Below are 18896 nucleotides of genomic sequence, written 5' to 3'. Positions count from 1 at the left end.
CTTGTTTGCTTTGCATTGTGTGTTTTCAAAGACAGTAGCATGATATCACAGTTTCTATTTTCATACCAACAAAACCTACAAAATCTACTGCAGAAATATTACAGGAAAATTTCAAAAGGCCTGAGAAACATGATTGTATGCTGTGCTGACCTTCACACCATAGCAAATGGTCTTTTTTTCTCCAGTATACAAATGCAGTGAAGCTAGTAAGATCTGTCTCCTTTTTTCCATCCATTGAATTATTCCATAGTCTCCAAAATACACTGTCTACAGCTGGCTTTTAATTTTTATAATTAAAGCACAGAGCTGGGAGATTAAATGATGCCAGCCTTTTCCTAACTAATATATAGTCCCTGTGTCAACAGTTATTTGGACATTTGTAGTTAGAAACCTTGTCAAAGATGTTTGACTTTTGCTATAGGTGCTGTCTGTGCTCATCTGTTAAAAGACTGGAGTTTCTGCCAAGTTTTCAGGCAAGTTTGATGATTTCAAAGGAATAAATGTCTAATACACCAAAAATTCCCTGGAAAGGCCACATACACCTGCTGTGGCTGAAGGCTCTTCTGCCACTATACCATTGCCTTTGCAAACTTGACCAAATTGGTAAACCCTTTGAAACACCAGAAAAAACACCACCGAAACAATGAGCATTCTTATTAAAACAGAAGTCTAGAAAACTTCTGCAAGCATCTACGAACAGCAAAATTTTTATGGAGAATCATGCCTTCACAAGCACAGTGAGTGAAGACAAGTGTGGTATAATTGTTCTCCACTCAAAATAGGTAGAAAAATATATTATATCAAAGATGGAAAAAAAAAATTAATGTCAAGTTAAAGGAGTCCAAGACAGACTAGAATTATTTTATTAAATCAGGAACAACATCAGGCCGTGGGCTGTAGTTCAGTATTAAAGCCCAGGAAAGCGCATACCATCCAGAAGGTCAGACAAGTGCATCCTCACAAGCTGCATCCTTAAGGTGAAGTGTTACTCATGGAACACGCGTTGGAAAGAAAGAGAGCTAGGACTGTTAAATCAACTGTAGAACCAGTACACTGAGAAAAGATGGCCAGAAATGTTTTTATTTTGCACAGGTATAGAACAACATAAATGTCTTTTGACACCCTTGAGAAAAGTTCCTTAAACCCCAAGGTACATTCAGGTGTGTTAGTCGATAACTGAACAAGCCATAATAAGACAGGTAAGCAGATCTAATAATGTTCCTCAAATAAACTAAAGGCGAACATTTCCAGACCATCAATAGTATTAGCAGATGCTCTTTTTCAGTCTACTTTCAAAGCAACGTGAGCATTGACTAACTTAGCAATCACTTTTTTTCTACAACTACATACCCTCTTTTAGACTTCCAAGCATAAAACAGGCAAACTGAATGGCTGTTTTTTGAAGGGGACCAGTAGATGTATCTGCTTGTGCAGTACTGACTAAAGATTGAGACAGCAAGTCTTGCCCAGACAGAACAGATAAGAGATCTGTCTGAAAGTCCACTGGAATTTCATTTGCTCTGCAGACAAAACAAGGTTGCTTGGAGGTAATCCAATAAGTTGTTTCAACCATTATTAACAGAAAGGATTCAAGAAATGTGGCAAAACTGTTAGATTAAAAAAAAAAAAAAAAAAAGAAGCAAGGCTGAAGGTTTCAAGATTTGTTCATTTTCAGCACTCATTAAATGCCTGAATCTCCAGAACCTTGCTGACATTACTTAACCTTTAAAACAAAGGCTCAATCATAAAAAAAACATTCTCATAAAACACGAATAAGATCCAATGTTATCCTCAGTCGAGGAATATCAACATTAAGCACTTTAACTTCCACTCTTTCTCCAGGACCTAACCCCAGGCTTCTTCTCTGCTTCACTTTAGAAAGTTTTGCTTCTGTTATGTTTCGCACTGGAATCAAACCTGCTTTTCCCACACCAATATCAACAAAAACTCCAAACGGTGTTGCGTTTTCAACTTTTCCAGTCAGAACAGCACCAACACATAAGTCTTCAAAGCAGACTATGCTTCTCTTGAAGTCAGGTTTATCAAAATCTGTAACAAGAAACAAGAAACAAAAATAAGACACTGGAGAGAAACCTTGTATTTTTTTCTAAGGGCTGTTTCCAGCTGATTGTTTCTAATTAAGAAGTCATCCCAAGGTAGCTGTAAGGTCCCAAATACTGCTTCATTACATTTTTTGAATAAAGACCCGTCTGTGATAAACAACTGATTTCTTGTATTTTATGAATCACTTTAAAAGACTATGATTAATGGAGTAATAAGTGTAGTGAACTCTGAAACTATCACAGGGGATCAGAGGTGTGTAGTATATTAGCGAGTGACTGAAAGATTCCTTAATTTTTCTTGGAGCTAGAGAGAAGGGACTTGAGGTGACTGACTTGAGCTAACCAAATTATACCTAAAACTTTATTCTGGTAGCAATTTATATACAAGAAGGTGAATACTCAGTCTCATCGCATTCTAAAGAGAAAAGTCAACAATGCACTGTTCTTAGGCTTGCTTGCTCATCTGCACTATGACATCACACAATCAACTGCTTCCTATGACATCGTATGATCAACAACTGCTTTGCATTGACAACTTAAAAATCACAAAGGCATGATTATAAGCAGGCAATACTGTCTTTCCACTGAAGATTCTCTTTTGCTTTTATATCTTCATATGTTAATAGCCCATCCTAGTGTAATTTAGATGTGAAACCACCAAAACAAATGGAGATCTAGAAAATACACATTTTCAAGATCATTAGTGGGAAATACTTATAAAATCTGCAAGGAAACCACTAATGAATCCAAAAAAGGGGGACAGAAAAGTTACTTTATTTTAAAGCATAAGTGTATTATTTGTTATTACAAGCCTACATCCTTGCTGCCTACCTTTATCTCTTGCTGTTGTAAGAGTATCCAGCTGTAAGTTTCATTAAACAGCAGCATCTCCAGGTGTTTTACTCCACTGCTTACCTCTTCTTTCTTCCCCTCCACCTCAAACTGTTCAGCACTACTGCAAAGTTTTAACCAAAGTAGCACATGAGCCATGTGCTCCAGTTACACTTGTCTCCAGGAACTGGTGCAATAACAGAACAGAACTACGCACTACTGCACTATTGTTCCACAGACATTTATTACTACTGTTTCAGCTTGGTCTCAGCATTTCCCTCCATGGTGGAGGGCCAGCACAGATTTAATCAGTACAGAGTCAACATATTGAAACTATTTCATTTGTTAACAGCCATACAACTCCCCTTCCTATGGCTGAACATGCCATGACTTAAGACAGGATTCACACTCCTTACCTACTGAGCTGGAAAGAAACATCTGACAATGATATAGCTTTTACCTTTCCTGAGAAAAGAAATGGAGTTCCATGTCCATGAAATCCTGCTACTGACTTTAGAAGAAAATGCGCTCCTTCAGAACTGCTATGTAGAACAACCAAACTGAGATTACAGCCTTCAAAACAAAGGTTTACCTGTTCGGATGTCAAAGCCTTCAGGCTGAGTCAGACCATCAATGATCAGCTGCAGTGTGTGCACCGTTGTATTTAGCCTCTTGGCTGTACCTTCCAGCCCTTCCTTTTGAATGACTGCATTTACTTTTTGCTGCATATCTGCTTTTCCTATCTCATTTGTGTTTCCACCAATGAAAGATAAAAACCTGGGAAGTTCAAACAAAGGTAGATTTGTAACACCCTTTAGCGGGAACTGAACGTTTGATATATTTATGATTTTTAATTACTTTTGCATTGACGAGTGAACAAAACTTCTGATAAAAAAAATCAACAGCTAACAGTTTCTCAAGTGAGTACCTTCTCAACTCATCACCAATCAGACACATACACATAAACCTAGAGTCTATCTGTATAAATGCATCTCCTGGAACAGATTGCAAAACTAGAAGGAAAATTTCAAAATGTAAATTACTTCTCAGACCGATGATCTCATCTCATGCTAAAATCCAATCTGACTATGAATGAAAGATGTTTTTTACCATGAAAGTTCCCTAGAAATAAGTGAGAGTGCTGTAATACTGCCATTTTTATTGCCATTTTCATTCAAATTAAAATGAAATAAAAAAAATTGTAAAACAACAATGAGCATTTTAAATACTAGATCAATATGAATATTCTTTAATCAAATCTAAAATAAACTTTACATACTCTTGTCTATGAACTTCATGATTAAGAATAATTAGTTTTTTCCAGAAATTAGGAAATTATCAAGTCCAAGTAGTTACACAACACAAACACCCTTATCCTTCCCTTTCATCACATACACACACACACATTGCAGATTGAGACACATTTGGCCTGGCATTTAAAAAGGCTGAAAAATACTTTAAAATAAATACATCTTGATCTGTAATGTCTTTTCTTAAAATAAAACAACAAAACCACATTTACTGAGGTTTTTAGTTAAACATTGTTGGGACATACACTGAGAAGTGCAGAGAAGAGATGACAAAAATTCACGTGCAGACCCTACTCTTTACTATCGGTAGTGATGCCTTACACGATGGTCTTTGAACACTGAATAAGCGCCCTTATTTTTACTGAAAGACTTAAAAATGCAAAGCAAGTCTTTAATGGATATAAACCAAGGAAATGATGATGTAGCTCATAGAAGCTGAGCCACATTGTACTAAGTAATTTGTCCTTTTCTCAGTAGATACTTCAGTTTTCTGTCCTGCTGCTCTGCTCCACACCTCACCATGAATAAGACTCTTCTACCCTGCTTTATCAGCTCCCTTCTTGCTGGAGGGAGGCAGATCGGTTTTTTGTGTGCTCTCCACCACAGCAGACAGATAGAATTATTGTCTCTGTCTTCCAGAGTCCAAATAAACGTTCATTCCAAATTCCCAAGAGATATCCCTCCCTCCTGTCCTTATCCTACTGCACAACAGGTGTGAACTACAAGCCACGGAAGAAGTGTGGACCAGCAGGTTTATGCCCTAGGTGTGGGGAGACATTCCACTCAGTAAGAAAGCTAAAGCCCCTGGTACTCAACCTCATTTCCCCCATCAAAAAGACATGCTGTGCTTTTATCAAAACCTAAGGCTAGTATTATTTTTGGAAGGCGACACAGTGGTGGTGTGGTTTTCTTGTTTTGTTGCTTGTTTGTTTGTTTGTTGGTTTTTCTGTTTGTTTGTTTGTTTTTTTACCTGAGGAAACTAACTGGCATGATTTCAGTTGGCGAGGGATAAAAAGCTATGCCCTGAAATACAAATTTAGATTTATTTTTGAGAAAGTCTAAATTGAAGGAACATAATTAAAGCAATAGCCAACTTTCAGTAAATCACAGATTCATCTTTGAGTGCAAGGGCAAAGCTTCAGTCCAAAATGACCACTAATTTCACCAAAAGGACATCCGTTAGAACTTGCCGTCAGAACTTCCACTTTTTTACTGAATTCGAGTGCAAGCATGGCGATATAAGTGTACTCTTAGTTCAAACACATAGATTTGCACTTAATAGTAATAGATACAGTTTTCACATTACTTTTCTTAGTGCATACAGATCTTTCATGTGGCAACATATGAAGAAAATAATTAAAAATTAGCAAGGATTTAGTGGATGATGATGTTCTCAGGATTTACTGAATTTTGCTTTGATTGACTGCATTTCAACTTTTAACATCACTTTTTGAAGTAGTTTAAGGTGGTCTGAAACAAAGTAAATACCAGAACAGACACAAAATTGTCTATAATATTAAATATAAATTTTTCTTTTCCAGAAACGAACAAAACACTACTCCTCCTCAAATATTTTGTCTAATAAGAGCCTATATTAAAAAAAATACCAGACCTTCTATGAAACCATCTTCTGTTGGTCTCAAAAAAAAGCACCAAAAGTGGTTGCGATGATAATACTGAAAATGCGCATACACCCAGGTAAAGCGCTCTTCATAAAACTCCTGGGGGCTGCTGGCTGCTGCCGCTGAGGGATGGACAATGTCCCACCAGAGCTCTAGTGACAGGCGGCAGCTGCCCCAGCTTTGACTGACATGCCAGATGTAACACAACAAACCCGACCCGACCAGCCTCATGACTCAACCTTCTAAATAATGTATGCTTTACCGCCCACCTCTATAAACAAGTTTGCTGACATTCACGTACTTGACTTCATTTCACTTCACATGGAAATTCAGCTCTAGTACCTCCAAGTAACATTTTCTCACCATTAGGATTTTGCAGAAGAGCATTCACTTTGTAAATTGATAACGGGGTGGGTTTCGCTGCTAATAAGTGCAACCACATGGAGCAGCCATTGATGTATAGGAAAACCCCCTCTTCCATATAAAACTATCAAATGTGTGGATAATGCAATCAGAATGCACAGGACTATGTGTAGGCTGCTGGAAAGAAAACCAGCCCAAAAGAGAACACAACCTAGGTGCCTGAGCCCTCAATTACTATTCATAAAAGTTATGTGCCCCGCCCCCCCCTCTGGAAATCCCAAGGAAAGTACTTATCTAATATTAAAATAGATTCCTCATCTAGGAGAGGGTGATAGGCTTGGGCCCTATGTTATCAATTACAGTTAAATAACTTAAGACAGTTACTGTTCAGAATAAAATTTTGGCTCCACCTGAAGATCATGCTTAAACAAACACTCTGGTTTAAGTATATGAGAAGTCCACTGACCTCAGCAGAATTATTAACATTCTAGAAATCAGGCAATTGGTTAAGAATATTTCAGAATTAGGAAGTATATTATAAGCAGAACAGAGCACTGTAAAAAGGCCCAGCATGCAAATAAACACAAAAGAAAGAATCTTAACAGAAACAATATATTTATATTTTGGAAATTCTCACCTTTTTAGGTTAGGTTTTGGTAAAACCTATGTATTAAAATATTTCCAAGAACCAGTTTCTTAGTGATTACAGATGTAGTTTTTAAAAATACTGTTGAATCTATTTATATATGACTAACTAACTATATATATAGTTAACGTATCATTTTCACTCAAATGAACATAGCCTGAGGGCACTAAGAATAAAAAAAAATAAAAATCAATATAAAGCACAAATCTCTAACTGAACAGTGATGCATAATATTGATCATTTCTACTTCTAAACGTCATTGCTAACAACAAAGTTAAATCTTTCCTTATTAAAAAAGCAACCCAACAACTTCTTTTGAGAGCTATTTCAAGATCAGAAAAAAAGGACATAGTCAGTAGTAAGACTGGGATATGGCTACGGAAGGGGAAAAGGAGATTTCCCTTAATTTACATATTTTTATCTTCATAACGTTAAACTATCTCACTATGATCTTTGAAATATCTCACCCAATTTGTAAATGACAGTTCCAGCTGCACAACATGAGAACACAAATGATCTGTGCAAAAAATGAAAGCCCTTCAAGTATTTTCCTGGCTACATATAACATGCTATATAACACGTTGCAGTAGTTCAAGTGTTATGTTTATCTACTAGAATGATAAAACCTAAAGAGAAGTTAACAGAAATGGAAATGGGAAAGATGTTTTTTCTGAAGTGAGGTCATTCTCAGAAGATATACTATCCTTACTTTCTCCAACGCTGAGTGACTGACAAACCTTCTGTTCAAGGCACAACAACTCAGATAAAAGCTGCCAGAGTCTTCGGAGAGTCAGAACAGAGTGAAATTTAGCTGGTTTAGAGACTTTCAGTTTTACGGTTTTGAGATTTAGAGGCTGCTCAGAAACCTCAGCAACCACTTCAGTTCTAAAAGCAATCTTTGCAGTCTTACAGGACCTGCAGAGAATGGTCATGGCTAAATCACTGATGTTTTTATTTAATACATAATTTCATCCATCTTACTCAGATAAAGAAAGAAAAGTAGCATAAATGTAACAAATAAGCACATCATGTTCACTTAACATACACATCTGCACAAAATTATAGCACAGCCCTTGCAATGTTTAAGAGATAATGCAAATTTCAGTGGAATGCAAAAAACATTAAGAAAAGAGTAAAGATATTACCAAAGGAAGCCTTCAGTAAATTTTTAAGAAGTTACATTAAACCTCCCAAAAAGCTTCTTATAACGTGCAGGAGTTCTAAAGATTTGCAAGGGTTTTAGTCACAGTCATTTCTGTTTTATGTAATCATTTCCAGCAACACGACTTAAGAGCTGGGAGTACTGGATTCATTGCATTAAAGCAACATGATACGCCATTACATCTTGTCACAGTGCACACATGAATTAATGGTAATGCAACATAATCACTCTGAAAACAAAACAACTTCGCATTAGCACGCGCTTTGTTAGGTAAAATGTAAATTCATGACAGTAGCAAACTTAAATTATGTAGACATTTATATTTTAGTAATGTTTTGAAAATGCAAAAGCATTATTTGTATAATGCAGGTTTTGACTGTTCTTGTTCCCACCAGTGATAGAGATCCTCAATTTTCAACTGCTGATGCAGATTACACAGCAAACATTTGTGCATTACTCTCTGTAATTAGTTGCTGGAGACAGAAAGTTAAAGTTTCAAATATATTTAAAACTACTTACGTGGTTTAGCCAGATAAGGATATTTTCCCAGTATGTTTTTCCTCTAATGGATAAATTATTAATATTATAGATTATGTGACTACATGCAGAAGACCAGAAAGCACTCAGATAGGTTTATATGTTCAAAATGTCATAAACTAAGAATCAATGAGTTTCTAAATGCAAAAAGAAATTCAGACATGGTTACACTGCATCATAGCCACTTTGCTACCATACCATTAGGCATGCTGTTGTTAGCTGTTCTCTTGACTACTGATATATCACATAACTGAAGCGTAACCCAAGATACAAAATAGTGAAACATGATTAATTATCCACAATGAATCAGTACTACAGTTAAAGGAGATCATTCTATAAAGAAAGTTCATTTTTTTAAATTCCTTTTTTTTTTTTTTTAAATGCAACCAGTAGGAAGTTATGTAAGTTTCAAAAATTTCAACAAATTAAACAATACCACTTGAATTACGGGTCTAGTATTTCTAGTGTAACTGGAGGATAATTCTTTGTTATTTCTAAGTTCTTCTAATCATTCATGTTAATATATATTTTGCCTCACATAAAAGTTTAAAAATGTCTTTATTGGATAGCAATTAGCAGTGAAAGCCTTTCCTGCTCTTCTACTTAGTGACAAGATAACTTTCAAAAACGTGTCCTTGAAAATCCAGCTACTAATAGTCAGACCTGTGAAAGAACCATTCTTCTAAAGCAATGAATATAAACTATTAAGTATTAGGCTTAACAACCCTAATTCTGCAAGTGTTCTCCTTAATCAGGGCTACCCATTGCCTATGGAAATTATCATAAAGATTCATTAATTTAATGAGATGCACTGGTTTTAGGCTTTTTAAAAAGAAACGGAAGAATTTAGTAAAAAGTCTTATTTTGCCCAATAAATAGCTTGAACACATATACACACACACGTGTGTGTGCATGCAAGCACAGTCTTACTGAAGTGGACAAGAGATGCCTCTGATGATTTTGTAGTGAATTTAAGGAAGGGTATCCTACCACAATAAGAACTGTCCTCTGTAAAACACTCACATATAGACTGCATTATTAAATAGAACAACAATCTTTTAATGGTTCAAACACCGTATCAAGTAACCATTTCCTTCCTGATTACTATTCCCCTTAAGCATTGCCTCAGTTGCTCAGTGACAACTAAGAGACCTGAACAGAAGCAAGGCAGCCCAGCAGAGAGCTGGAAAGGCTATCAAAGGACAAGCATGAAATTGCATAAAGGGCAGGAGAGAAAGACCACTTGCTTTCGGCGGCGTCTCCCTAATTAACAGTTTTCCTTCTGCATTTTCTTATGTGTCAGTACTTGCCTTCAAAGCTAGCAAGTGCAGCTTTTCAGCATAGCAACTAAGATACTATGGATCAGCTGCTACATCCCCCCACGTACAGAGCAGCAGAAACACCAGAGATATTTGAAAAATGATTGACCCAGCTATGATGGAATATAAAATGTTATCAACATAAATGCTTTGCTGAAATGTGCATCAAATCTAAATGTTTTACTTTGGTGAAGACTAAGCGCATGAACGAATGCTTTGCTGATTCCTCTTGGGGTTTGGAAGTCTTCCTGGGCTTATCAAGCAGCGTTATCAATACACAGCAAAGGGCAAGAAATGGATCTTCACTGCAGGTCAGTCTGCTCGTACGTCAAAAACTTCTCTTAAAGGCCTAACCAACCGCAGTGAGTAGTACTATCCTCTACCAGGCAAGGTCATAAACCTGAGCAATTAGCCAAGGAAGATCGTCACCTGCCATTTGCTAAATCACAACTTAAGATCTGTTATAAATATCAGTAAAATATTTCTAAACCAGACCGAAATGCAACCTGTCTGCCAGATGCTACAATCTGTGAGCAGCAAACACACATTCTGAGTACCAACCTTTTGCAAAAAGCATTTTTATGATTTATTTAAATAAAAGTCAGTAAATGTTAAGATTCAGTCATATGAAACCAACTGCATCCAGCAGACTGATACAACAAAGCAAAAATATTGTTCTCTTTCCAGCATTTTGATTTATAAGCATAACCTGGTTTAACTTCTTGGGGCTTCCTAAATGTTTCCTTGGTTTTCTTACCAGTTCTTTTACATTATGTACCAAGAAACTGGATATGCTCTACATGTTGTATTAATTGTACGTAGAAGATTCTGCCACTATAAACTGGTTTTCACATATAGACTTTTCAGAAACTTAAAACACAGCTCTGCTTTGCAGTAAAATACACTGCCTACAAAGTTGTCTTTTTTTTTTTTTTTAAATTTATTTAACTTTTAGGAAATTCTGATTCATATATTCAGAGGTGTTCACAAGCTTGGTCACTGCACATGACAAAGCCAAGTTTTGACAGTATGGAAACCATGAACAGAAATGTTCTGGTCATCTGCAAAGTGTGTTAAATCACCAGTAGGATGTTTACCAATACTTTTACAGAAATCGTACAGATTTTAAGTTAAGATGTTTAAATGCCATAAATCAATCATAGCAGCACCACTTGTGCCACTGTAGTAAAGATTACATCAGTGTTTCCATTATAAAACCCCTATTTTTCAGGGGTTTCTAATTCAGCCATAAAAATTGGCTCCAGCCTAAAGCTTGGCAACCAAAGTCACCACTTGGGAGCAATTCTTTTAACCATTTTTTAAATTTTTTTAAAATGGATTGGCCTTTCAAGCTACAAAATAGTTCAGAAAATTAGTGGTTTCAAATTTTGGTGAACTTCTATCCCTCAAAAACATTGTTTTCAAAACTGATAATTTTGTATGTCATAAATCTGTAATGTGGACTGCTGCTTTGCGGTAATTTGGATAGAAGCAGTGGATAAAATTCACCAGCTTATTTTGTTTAAAAATAAATGTAATTTCCCATGAAAACTTTTAATCCAATAAAATTTTCAGAAATTACTTTCTCATGGCAAGATGTGGTAGACATTGCATGAGGAAGCCTTTATGACTCATTTATGCAGCATCTATTCCATTCATTTTAATTTCTGTGGTAAGAGGTATGTAATACAGTATTTTGATGCTTTGAATTAAATCTATCCATCTTCTTTAAGACAACAGTTTTGCCCTTTGGTAACACAGATCCACCCGTGTGCTTGACATGGTCCCTGACAAAGTTCTGTGTAAGCACAGAAAAAGAAGAAAGAAAAACTTTGATAGCAGCAAAGCAACAGAACTCCTTTAAAATGTGTTTTGTTTAAAAATCTATTATTAAATACTAATTCTAACCCACTTATAACAGTCTCAATTTTTCTCATGCACATTATTTAAATTATAAGAACTATCAGTTAGGTTTTAAACCTAGCTTAGTTCTAACATATTAACAAGTCCTTTGGATGTTGGTTGATTTCAGTAAGACAGCTCAAATTAACAACATGAGCATGATTTGATCTTCAGGCTCTCACAAGCTTTCTCATGAACATAGGCTTAGCAAAAGAGAATGACAAGCCCAGTCCCCTGCCTGCCTATCAAAGTCAGCAAAAGTCTTCAACAGGCCTGATATACTTTGGACTGAATCCTTGACGCAGCCTGAATTCCGAGTAGAATTTTTTCTTGATTCATATTTAGGCAGCAAATTGGTTTGGAAAGCTGTTTCCATAAGTTCCAGGAAGCTTAACAGCTCATGCGCTTGTTTTTTGAAAAGTCATTTTAAATATATAATCATTGCTAAATTATAGCATTAGTTGCTTGAGGGGAAGATGTCTGGTTTATATTTAGCCCTTATGTCACCAGTGTCAATTTTTAACACTACACTTCTTGGCTTTTGTCAGTCTGCTGCAGACCTGTATTTTCTTTTCTTCAAACAGCTATTTACCATGAAAACACATGAGACTTATTTGCCCCCCCCCCCTTCCCTGCACCATTTGGTGATATCAAGCTAGTGTACGTCAATACAATCTATATCATAAAAGTTATCACCTTTGTATTTAACAAGCTTTCAAGGAAACTATCTTTTGATTGCAAGAAAAAGAAAAATATTGTTGAACAAAGTACCTTCACAGAAAGCACAGAAAGCACTTTGAGACTTTTTTTTTCCCCTCCACATCAAACTATGTGTACAGTTACTCAAAAATATAAGAATACAACAGAGAAAAAGCCCAAAGAAAATAGAAAAGTGATTCAGTTAATTGCAGAGGCAGACTACACTTACTAGTTTTGGTGTTCCATTAGCAGATACTGCTGAATTTTTATATTTGTATTGATATAAACTGATATTCTTTTGCACAAAACCCCCTGTAAGGTACAGCACCTACAACACACACTTGGATCCAAATACTTCACCTGAAAATTCAATCTAGACAGGCAAAGTGGTGAGAAACAGAACAGACAATGCCACAGCTGAAAACTTAAAAGCAACTGCATTAGCTAAAGAGAAACGACATGATCGGTAGCACTGGCCTGCAGCCATGCCATACTTCTGCAAGGGCTTTGCAGCTCTGGAAGTCCAGCAAGTCTGACCCTGAGAACATTTTAAGAAACAGCAAGGTACCTTCCAAGCAGTACTGACTGTGCAATAGGTGGCACCCTCCTCTCTGAATCATGCATAAACCTGTAACTCAAATCACTATCTTTTGGTTGTAATGTAAAACTTGTGCTCATTAATTATTTTTTTTTTTAAAAAAAGGGTTCCCAGCCAAATTCCAAATCACAATTCTATGATTTGTGATACCTACTAAAATTGTCTCCAGAATTTCAACTGTATGTGAATAGCTGAGCTACCCTATACAGTAATAATCCCACTCACAACTTCAGATACAAAAGTAATCTGCACTGCTCTGGGGGAAAAAAAAAAAGAAAAAAAAAAGACACAATTCTTTATTTTCTAACTAACCTGTGTGATGGTACTGTATGTAGATTAATTCCTGTAGTATTCCACTATTAACTGGCTACACTTTGCTCCCTGAAGCAACCTTTCCACGTCAGCCTTTAAGTGAAGCTGGTAACACTGTGAATACTTTTACTGATTATTTTTTAGTGTACAAGGGCTGGAAAGCTAAATGTACTATTAACCGAATCCTGAATACTTCATATTTAAATTGAATGAAATACAATATTGAAAAATCAACATAAATTTTAAATAACCAATTCTTATTTTTTTTTCTTTTACACTGACTCATTCTGAATAATCTCCAGTAGGGGTGACCAAGCTTCCTTACCCTCTAAGCCACCTACCTAAATAAGGTCATTAAGATCAGGACCTGATTTTTTTCCACAGCTGTGAGCAGGGCAAAGAACTAGAAACAAAGGAAGATGCATAAGGAAAAAAGGAGAAATAGTCATAGAAGACGAGAAACTGAAGTTACCCACACACTGCACGAAGAGCATGGGCTCTAGCAGGCAACTGCACAGTGGCCCTGGAATCAGACACACAGAAGAGCGAACTGTGGCAGGCAGGGAATGAGAACAAAAGTGCACTGCACACCTAGCAGAAGGAAAGCACACAGACCTACACACAGAAAGTTGTATATGCAATTGTATCCACTGGAGACAGAATAGCACACACACACTGTAGGGAAGGTGTCCTAAAAATGCAAGGTTCTGTAAGACTTTGTTAGATAAGAAACTCAAGCTTCATGAACGCAAGAAATTTAGCGTATCTATCTGAGGCTTAAAGATGGTTTTGTTTATAAAGCAGGAAGCACAACTCTGCTTCTCCAGGAGTAATATTCTCAGAGATCATAAGAATCCTAAAGCATGTAGCTACTACTGAAATCAGCTCTAGCACCTTTTAAGAAAAGAACCTGTTCACCGCAACTCACTTCCAAAAATAAATATGTGCTGGTTTATGGTGGGAGATAACGTTTTTTCAAGAGGACAAACAGAGCCCAATTTCAAACAGGGCTGATGATAGCAAAGATCACAGCTTATACTAGCATTTACCGGCTGCAGTATCCCTTAACCAGGGGCACACATGGATTCCTAATTACTTTTTTCTGACCTACACAAAACCCATTCTCTTCTTTTAGCCAGAGATCACTTGGTAAAACCACCATGGTGTTCGTGTATTTGGGAACTTTATATATACATCGTAATTAGATCTCATAATATCAGAATTTAATTTAAAGGCTCATAATAATGACATATGCTCACATATGCCCATGTACTTATGTGCACACTCAAACACACAAACAAATTATGGTGGTCAAAATTCACTAAGCAGAAAGTCTGTTTGGCACATGCTGAACGTAAGCAACAATGTAAAAGCAGTTCTTAATGATGCAGAGGTATTAAACAACCACTGACTGAAAATGTGCATGGCATTTCAATTATTTTATTAAAAACAACAAATAAAATCATGTTTTAGTTATGGCCTTTTACATAATATATGGGGGCAAGGTAGAAGAAAAAAATAAATCAGTTTTTAGACATTTTTAGAATGAGTTATTTGTCTCCATACTTTGTGATCCTAAAGTCCAAACTGAAAATGATGTGTGGCAAACAGAAGGAAATTGAGAAAAGGGACTTCAATGAGATGCAAAGTGGTGAAATGAAGATGACATTGTCATGAGAGGAAAGTCTGGCAAAGTTTTGAGAATTCACTGATTTCCTCACTGAAAAACAATGTGAAAACCAAACAAAGAATAAACTTAAAAACTTGCATGGAAATAAGAAGCAAAACACACCAATTGAAAACCCTCACTTGTAAAGAGCTTCTGAAGCACATCTTTTTCTTGAAGAAAGGGGAGAAAGCATCAAATTAATGTAAGTATTCCTGTCTCAAAAGGCTGAGCAGGCTGCTGTCTGAAAAATCAGTACTTTCATTTAAAAAATTTACAACATCAATTGTTCAAAAGCTTTTCCACCGCTTACCTCATTGCAATGCTGTAAGACTCTGGATGAATACAAGTTTGGTCCAAAGGATTGGGCTGATGGGACACACACATTGTTGGTTTACTCTTCTTTTTACCCTGTGCACCTGCTTTAGTCAAAACTGTGTGACTTCCAGATTCAGTTTTCTTATTACTGTCAGAAATCAAAAATGGACATGTCATTCTTAACAAACAAAATCCTAGCCCAGTGCCCACATGTGAAAAATGCAATCAGACTCATATATAATGTTCATTCTTAAAAAAAAAAAAAAAAAGTACAAAACCCTTAAAAACCCATTCTGGGTGAATCTTAACCATACAATTACTGCACACATTGATATGTTATACTTTTATGCCATAATTTATTTAAAACAAATAAACATTGGGAAGGGATTCTGTGGTTCATAACAATTTCTTCACGATGACAAGATTATAAAGAAAACGCTACACAACCTATTGTATTGTTTGCAATCTGGATAGCAACTTCTGTTTGTAAAATGGGGACAACCACACCTACTTGATAAAAATCTTGAGGATACTTTCACACTTAACTGTCAATTAATAGTCTGCATAATTTTAAATCTGAAAAATTTATAAACAAAATATCCTGTTCATACCATCTTTAGGTAAGCAAATGGCATCTCAACTATATGTATAAACCAAGGAAAATATGTGAATGCTTAAACCTCAGAAACTCCTTAAACCACATGTATTGACTTCCTATACTTAAATTTCTGAAGAATTCTCCTCAAACATGGGCTAGGTAAAAATCTGAAAAATTTCAAATCAAAGTAACTCAGACCAAGACTTGCTTAGAACAGGAAAAAGCTAAAGGTTGGATATACCACCACAAATATTCAGAATTTATAAGAAACTTTTGCAAAAAATGTTTAATACAGCTTGCCTTAAAACTTACTGAATATATTACTGACTCCTAATCAGCTTCAGTTAGCATTTGGATTGGGCTCTGTTTTTGGTTTTGCTTTCTTTAATTGGCTGGATGATGAAAAGGCTGAAGTCTCAGAGACATCCATGGACATATTGCCCACATTGGTAGGAGGTCTTTACAGAAGACAGCAGAAAAAGAGATCTGTCCTCATGTGTGTAGCATATTTACAACTGGCACACTTCTTCCCTTAAAGTTTCCCTTAAGTAAAAAAGTATCCAGGATACAGTAAAGGCATCAAACGACTCCTACTGACAAAGGTTCCTTTAATGCCTCTTTTTGTTTGTTTTTGTTTCCTAAATCACAAAGTGTTCCTGCTTTTGCAGGACAAAAGAGACACATTGAAGGACCTGGACCTAGCACTCACACTTTGGGCTCTACCTATGCAGACCATCAGCAGAAATGCAGACATAACTTTCCATTATCAATTTTTAAAATAACCACTAGTTATTAACTTTCAAGAACGAAGCACAAAACCTAATTCACACAGCACTCTATAGCCATCAAGATGATTAGAGAGGAAAAAAATGAAACCTTCTCAAAGTCTATTTCAAAAACGTTTGGTTTTGCCACCTGGGCCCACAAGAAATGTTGTGGAAGGCGATGGTGTTAGAGCTTTATTTTGGCCTCAAACTCCAAAGTTATAGCAGATTTCTCAGGTTCTACAGTGTTCTCAAGTTTTATAGAATCTGACTAACATCAGAAGCATGCTCCAGCAAGGAAAAAAAAAAAAAAGCTATGTTCTTAAACATTTCACCAGTGAACTTATTGCAGCATTCACTAGAACAGATCTGTACAATATAAGACCTATCGATCATCTACAGCCTTGAAAGCAGTATCTTTGGTCTTCTGGTGCTTACAGCGCACACCAGTTGGCCTGCAGCATGTGCCGCCCTGCCAGATGGGCAACCAAGCTGTATACCTTCCAGCCGGGCAGGACGCCAGTCCTAATGGGCCTGCCTCCTGCCTGGAAGTTACGCGTGTGCTGTTTGGCCAGCAGCAACTGGGAATACATTATTGCTTCTGAGCATCGGGTTGGCTAAAAAATTGCATGTGCTTCCCAGGAAAATATTTTTTGAGAAGAGTCAGTGGCAAAAGGGTGGGGATGGTGCTACCACTGTGCCCTTTCTCTGTTCTTTATGTTAGAAGGAGAAATGGGAAAGGCAGGAGAAGAGACACTGCCCTAGAAAGGGCACTTTCAGTTGTGGAGAGGAAGGATTTCAGGTCAAGAGGAGCACAATGAATAGCTGCAAGAGGAAAAGGTTTGGTAGAGAAAGAGGGAATGAGATGGCAGGGAAAAAGATGACCCACTGTTGACAAACTGGACTTTGGAATGGGATTCACATATCTGAGACAGAGGGCAGTCACATCACGCTTGCTCGGCACAGGAGTATAACACAGAGAGTTTGATCCAGGCAGCTATTCAGCTTTCTCTCTCTCCAGGTAATGGATTTGAAACTTTCTGAAAATTCACTCTAGTTTACTACTGTTATCACCTGCAGAGTAATCTTTACCACATTAAAATGAATTTTAAAATCTCTAAATAATACCTGAAACAAGACTAAGGTTTTAATATCTCAGATCATGACACTACCGCATGCCAACTTTCTTCTACCGATTCAGTGGCAGAATTTATAATTAAACTTACATACTTATCAAACCCCTGAGTTAAAGGATTAGGCTTACTAGCCAGTATTATTCAGAGAAAGATCTATCTTCAACCAATGACTTCAAGAAGTTTCTTAAGATGTTGTCTTTCAAAGCACAATGGCCTGGGACTCAAGTCTCAAGCCTGAATAACAAACAGAAGAGGAGAAAAATATCTTCTGACACTATTTTGGATAGCTTAATCAAGATAGCTAACATCTCTGTTACCTGCAGAAGGTCTTTATATATTCTTGATTGAACCTGATGAAGCCAGCACACTGTTGGAAGGATTTGGGACCCAGACCTTTAACTTCCTTCAGCTGTTCTCGGTTTATAAATGGTCCATTCTTCTCTCGCCATTCAATTATATTTTTAGCTCTGTTAGCATTCAGTCCTGCAATGTGTCTAAGAGAAAAGTTTATCGAATACATTTATTACCATTGAAAAGTTATTAATACAAATGCTATCCATTATAAGGATACACATTATTGTAGAAAATCTGGTTTACAAAACTTAAAAACAGCTAAGAAATTTGCAAATAGACTCCCAGACCAAAGGCATCATCTGAAAAAGGATCCTTTCTCTTAGTTCTATGGAAGGAATCCACTCAAGTCAACACAACTTGGTAGAGCAATACAGTTCTGCACATACCTAACTAGTAAGCCAGGGACATTTAATTTATGATCTGTTCGCTCTTTCTGTAACGCCAATTCAATTTGTCATGTCTTATGGCTTGCCCCCAGCTGCCCTCTTCAGGAAATGATGTGGGAGAAGGGTTCGGGACAGATAAATTGTTCCTGTGAGAACAGCCGCCTTTCAGCTATTCTCTTCCAATGGTACTGCAACACCTTGCCCCAACATGAAGGGCTGACGTCTGCTATCCAGAAGGAGGGTGGCTGGGAGCAGCTTGCCTTCCTCACACAATCTGACAGATCCACAAAGCTTGTTCCTTTTCTTTCAG

General features: G+C 36.7%; 1 protein-coding gene across 4 annotated transcripts in view; it reads right to left on the bottom strand.

The window, feature by feature from the left end:
- Positions 1-1059: 1059 nt before the first annotated feature.
- Positions 1060-18896, bottom strand: part of SRBD1 (S1 RNA binding domain 1) — a 128433-nt gene continuing 110596 nt past the window's right edge. For all 4 annotated transcript variants that reach the window (XM_055725841.1, XM_055725843.1, XM_055725844.1 and 1 more), the window contains 4 exons: positions 18164-18340; positions 15344-15496; positions 3487-3671; positions 1060-2049 (listed from right to left, as the gene is read on the bottom strand). In XM_055725841.1, coding sequence (XP_055581816.1) covers positions 1760-2049; positions 3487-3671; positions 15344-15496; positions 18164-18340 — 805 coding nt within the window. In that variant the 3' untranslated portion in view covers positions 1060-1759. The remainder of the gene's footprint in view (positions 2050-3486; positions 3672-15343; positions 15497-18163; positions 18341-18896) is intronic.

This window comes from Falco cherrug, chromosome 13 (genome assembly GCF_023634085.1).
Source record: "Falco cherrug isolate bFalChe1 chromosome 13, bFalChe1.pri, whole genome shotgun sequence".
NCBI classification, from domain to species: domain Eukaryota; kingdom Metazoa; phylum Chordata; class Aves; order Falconiformes; family Falconidae; genus Falco; species Falco cherrug.
This window is presented reverse-complemented; position numbering and strand designations above follow the sequence as displayed.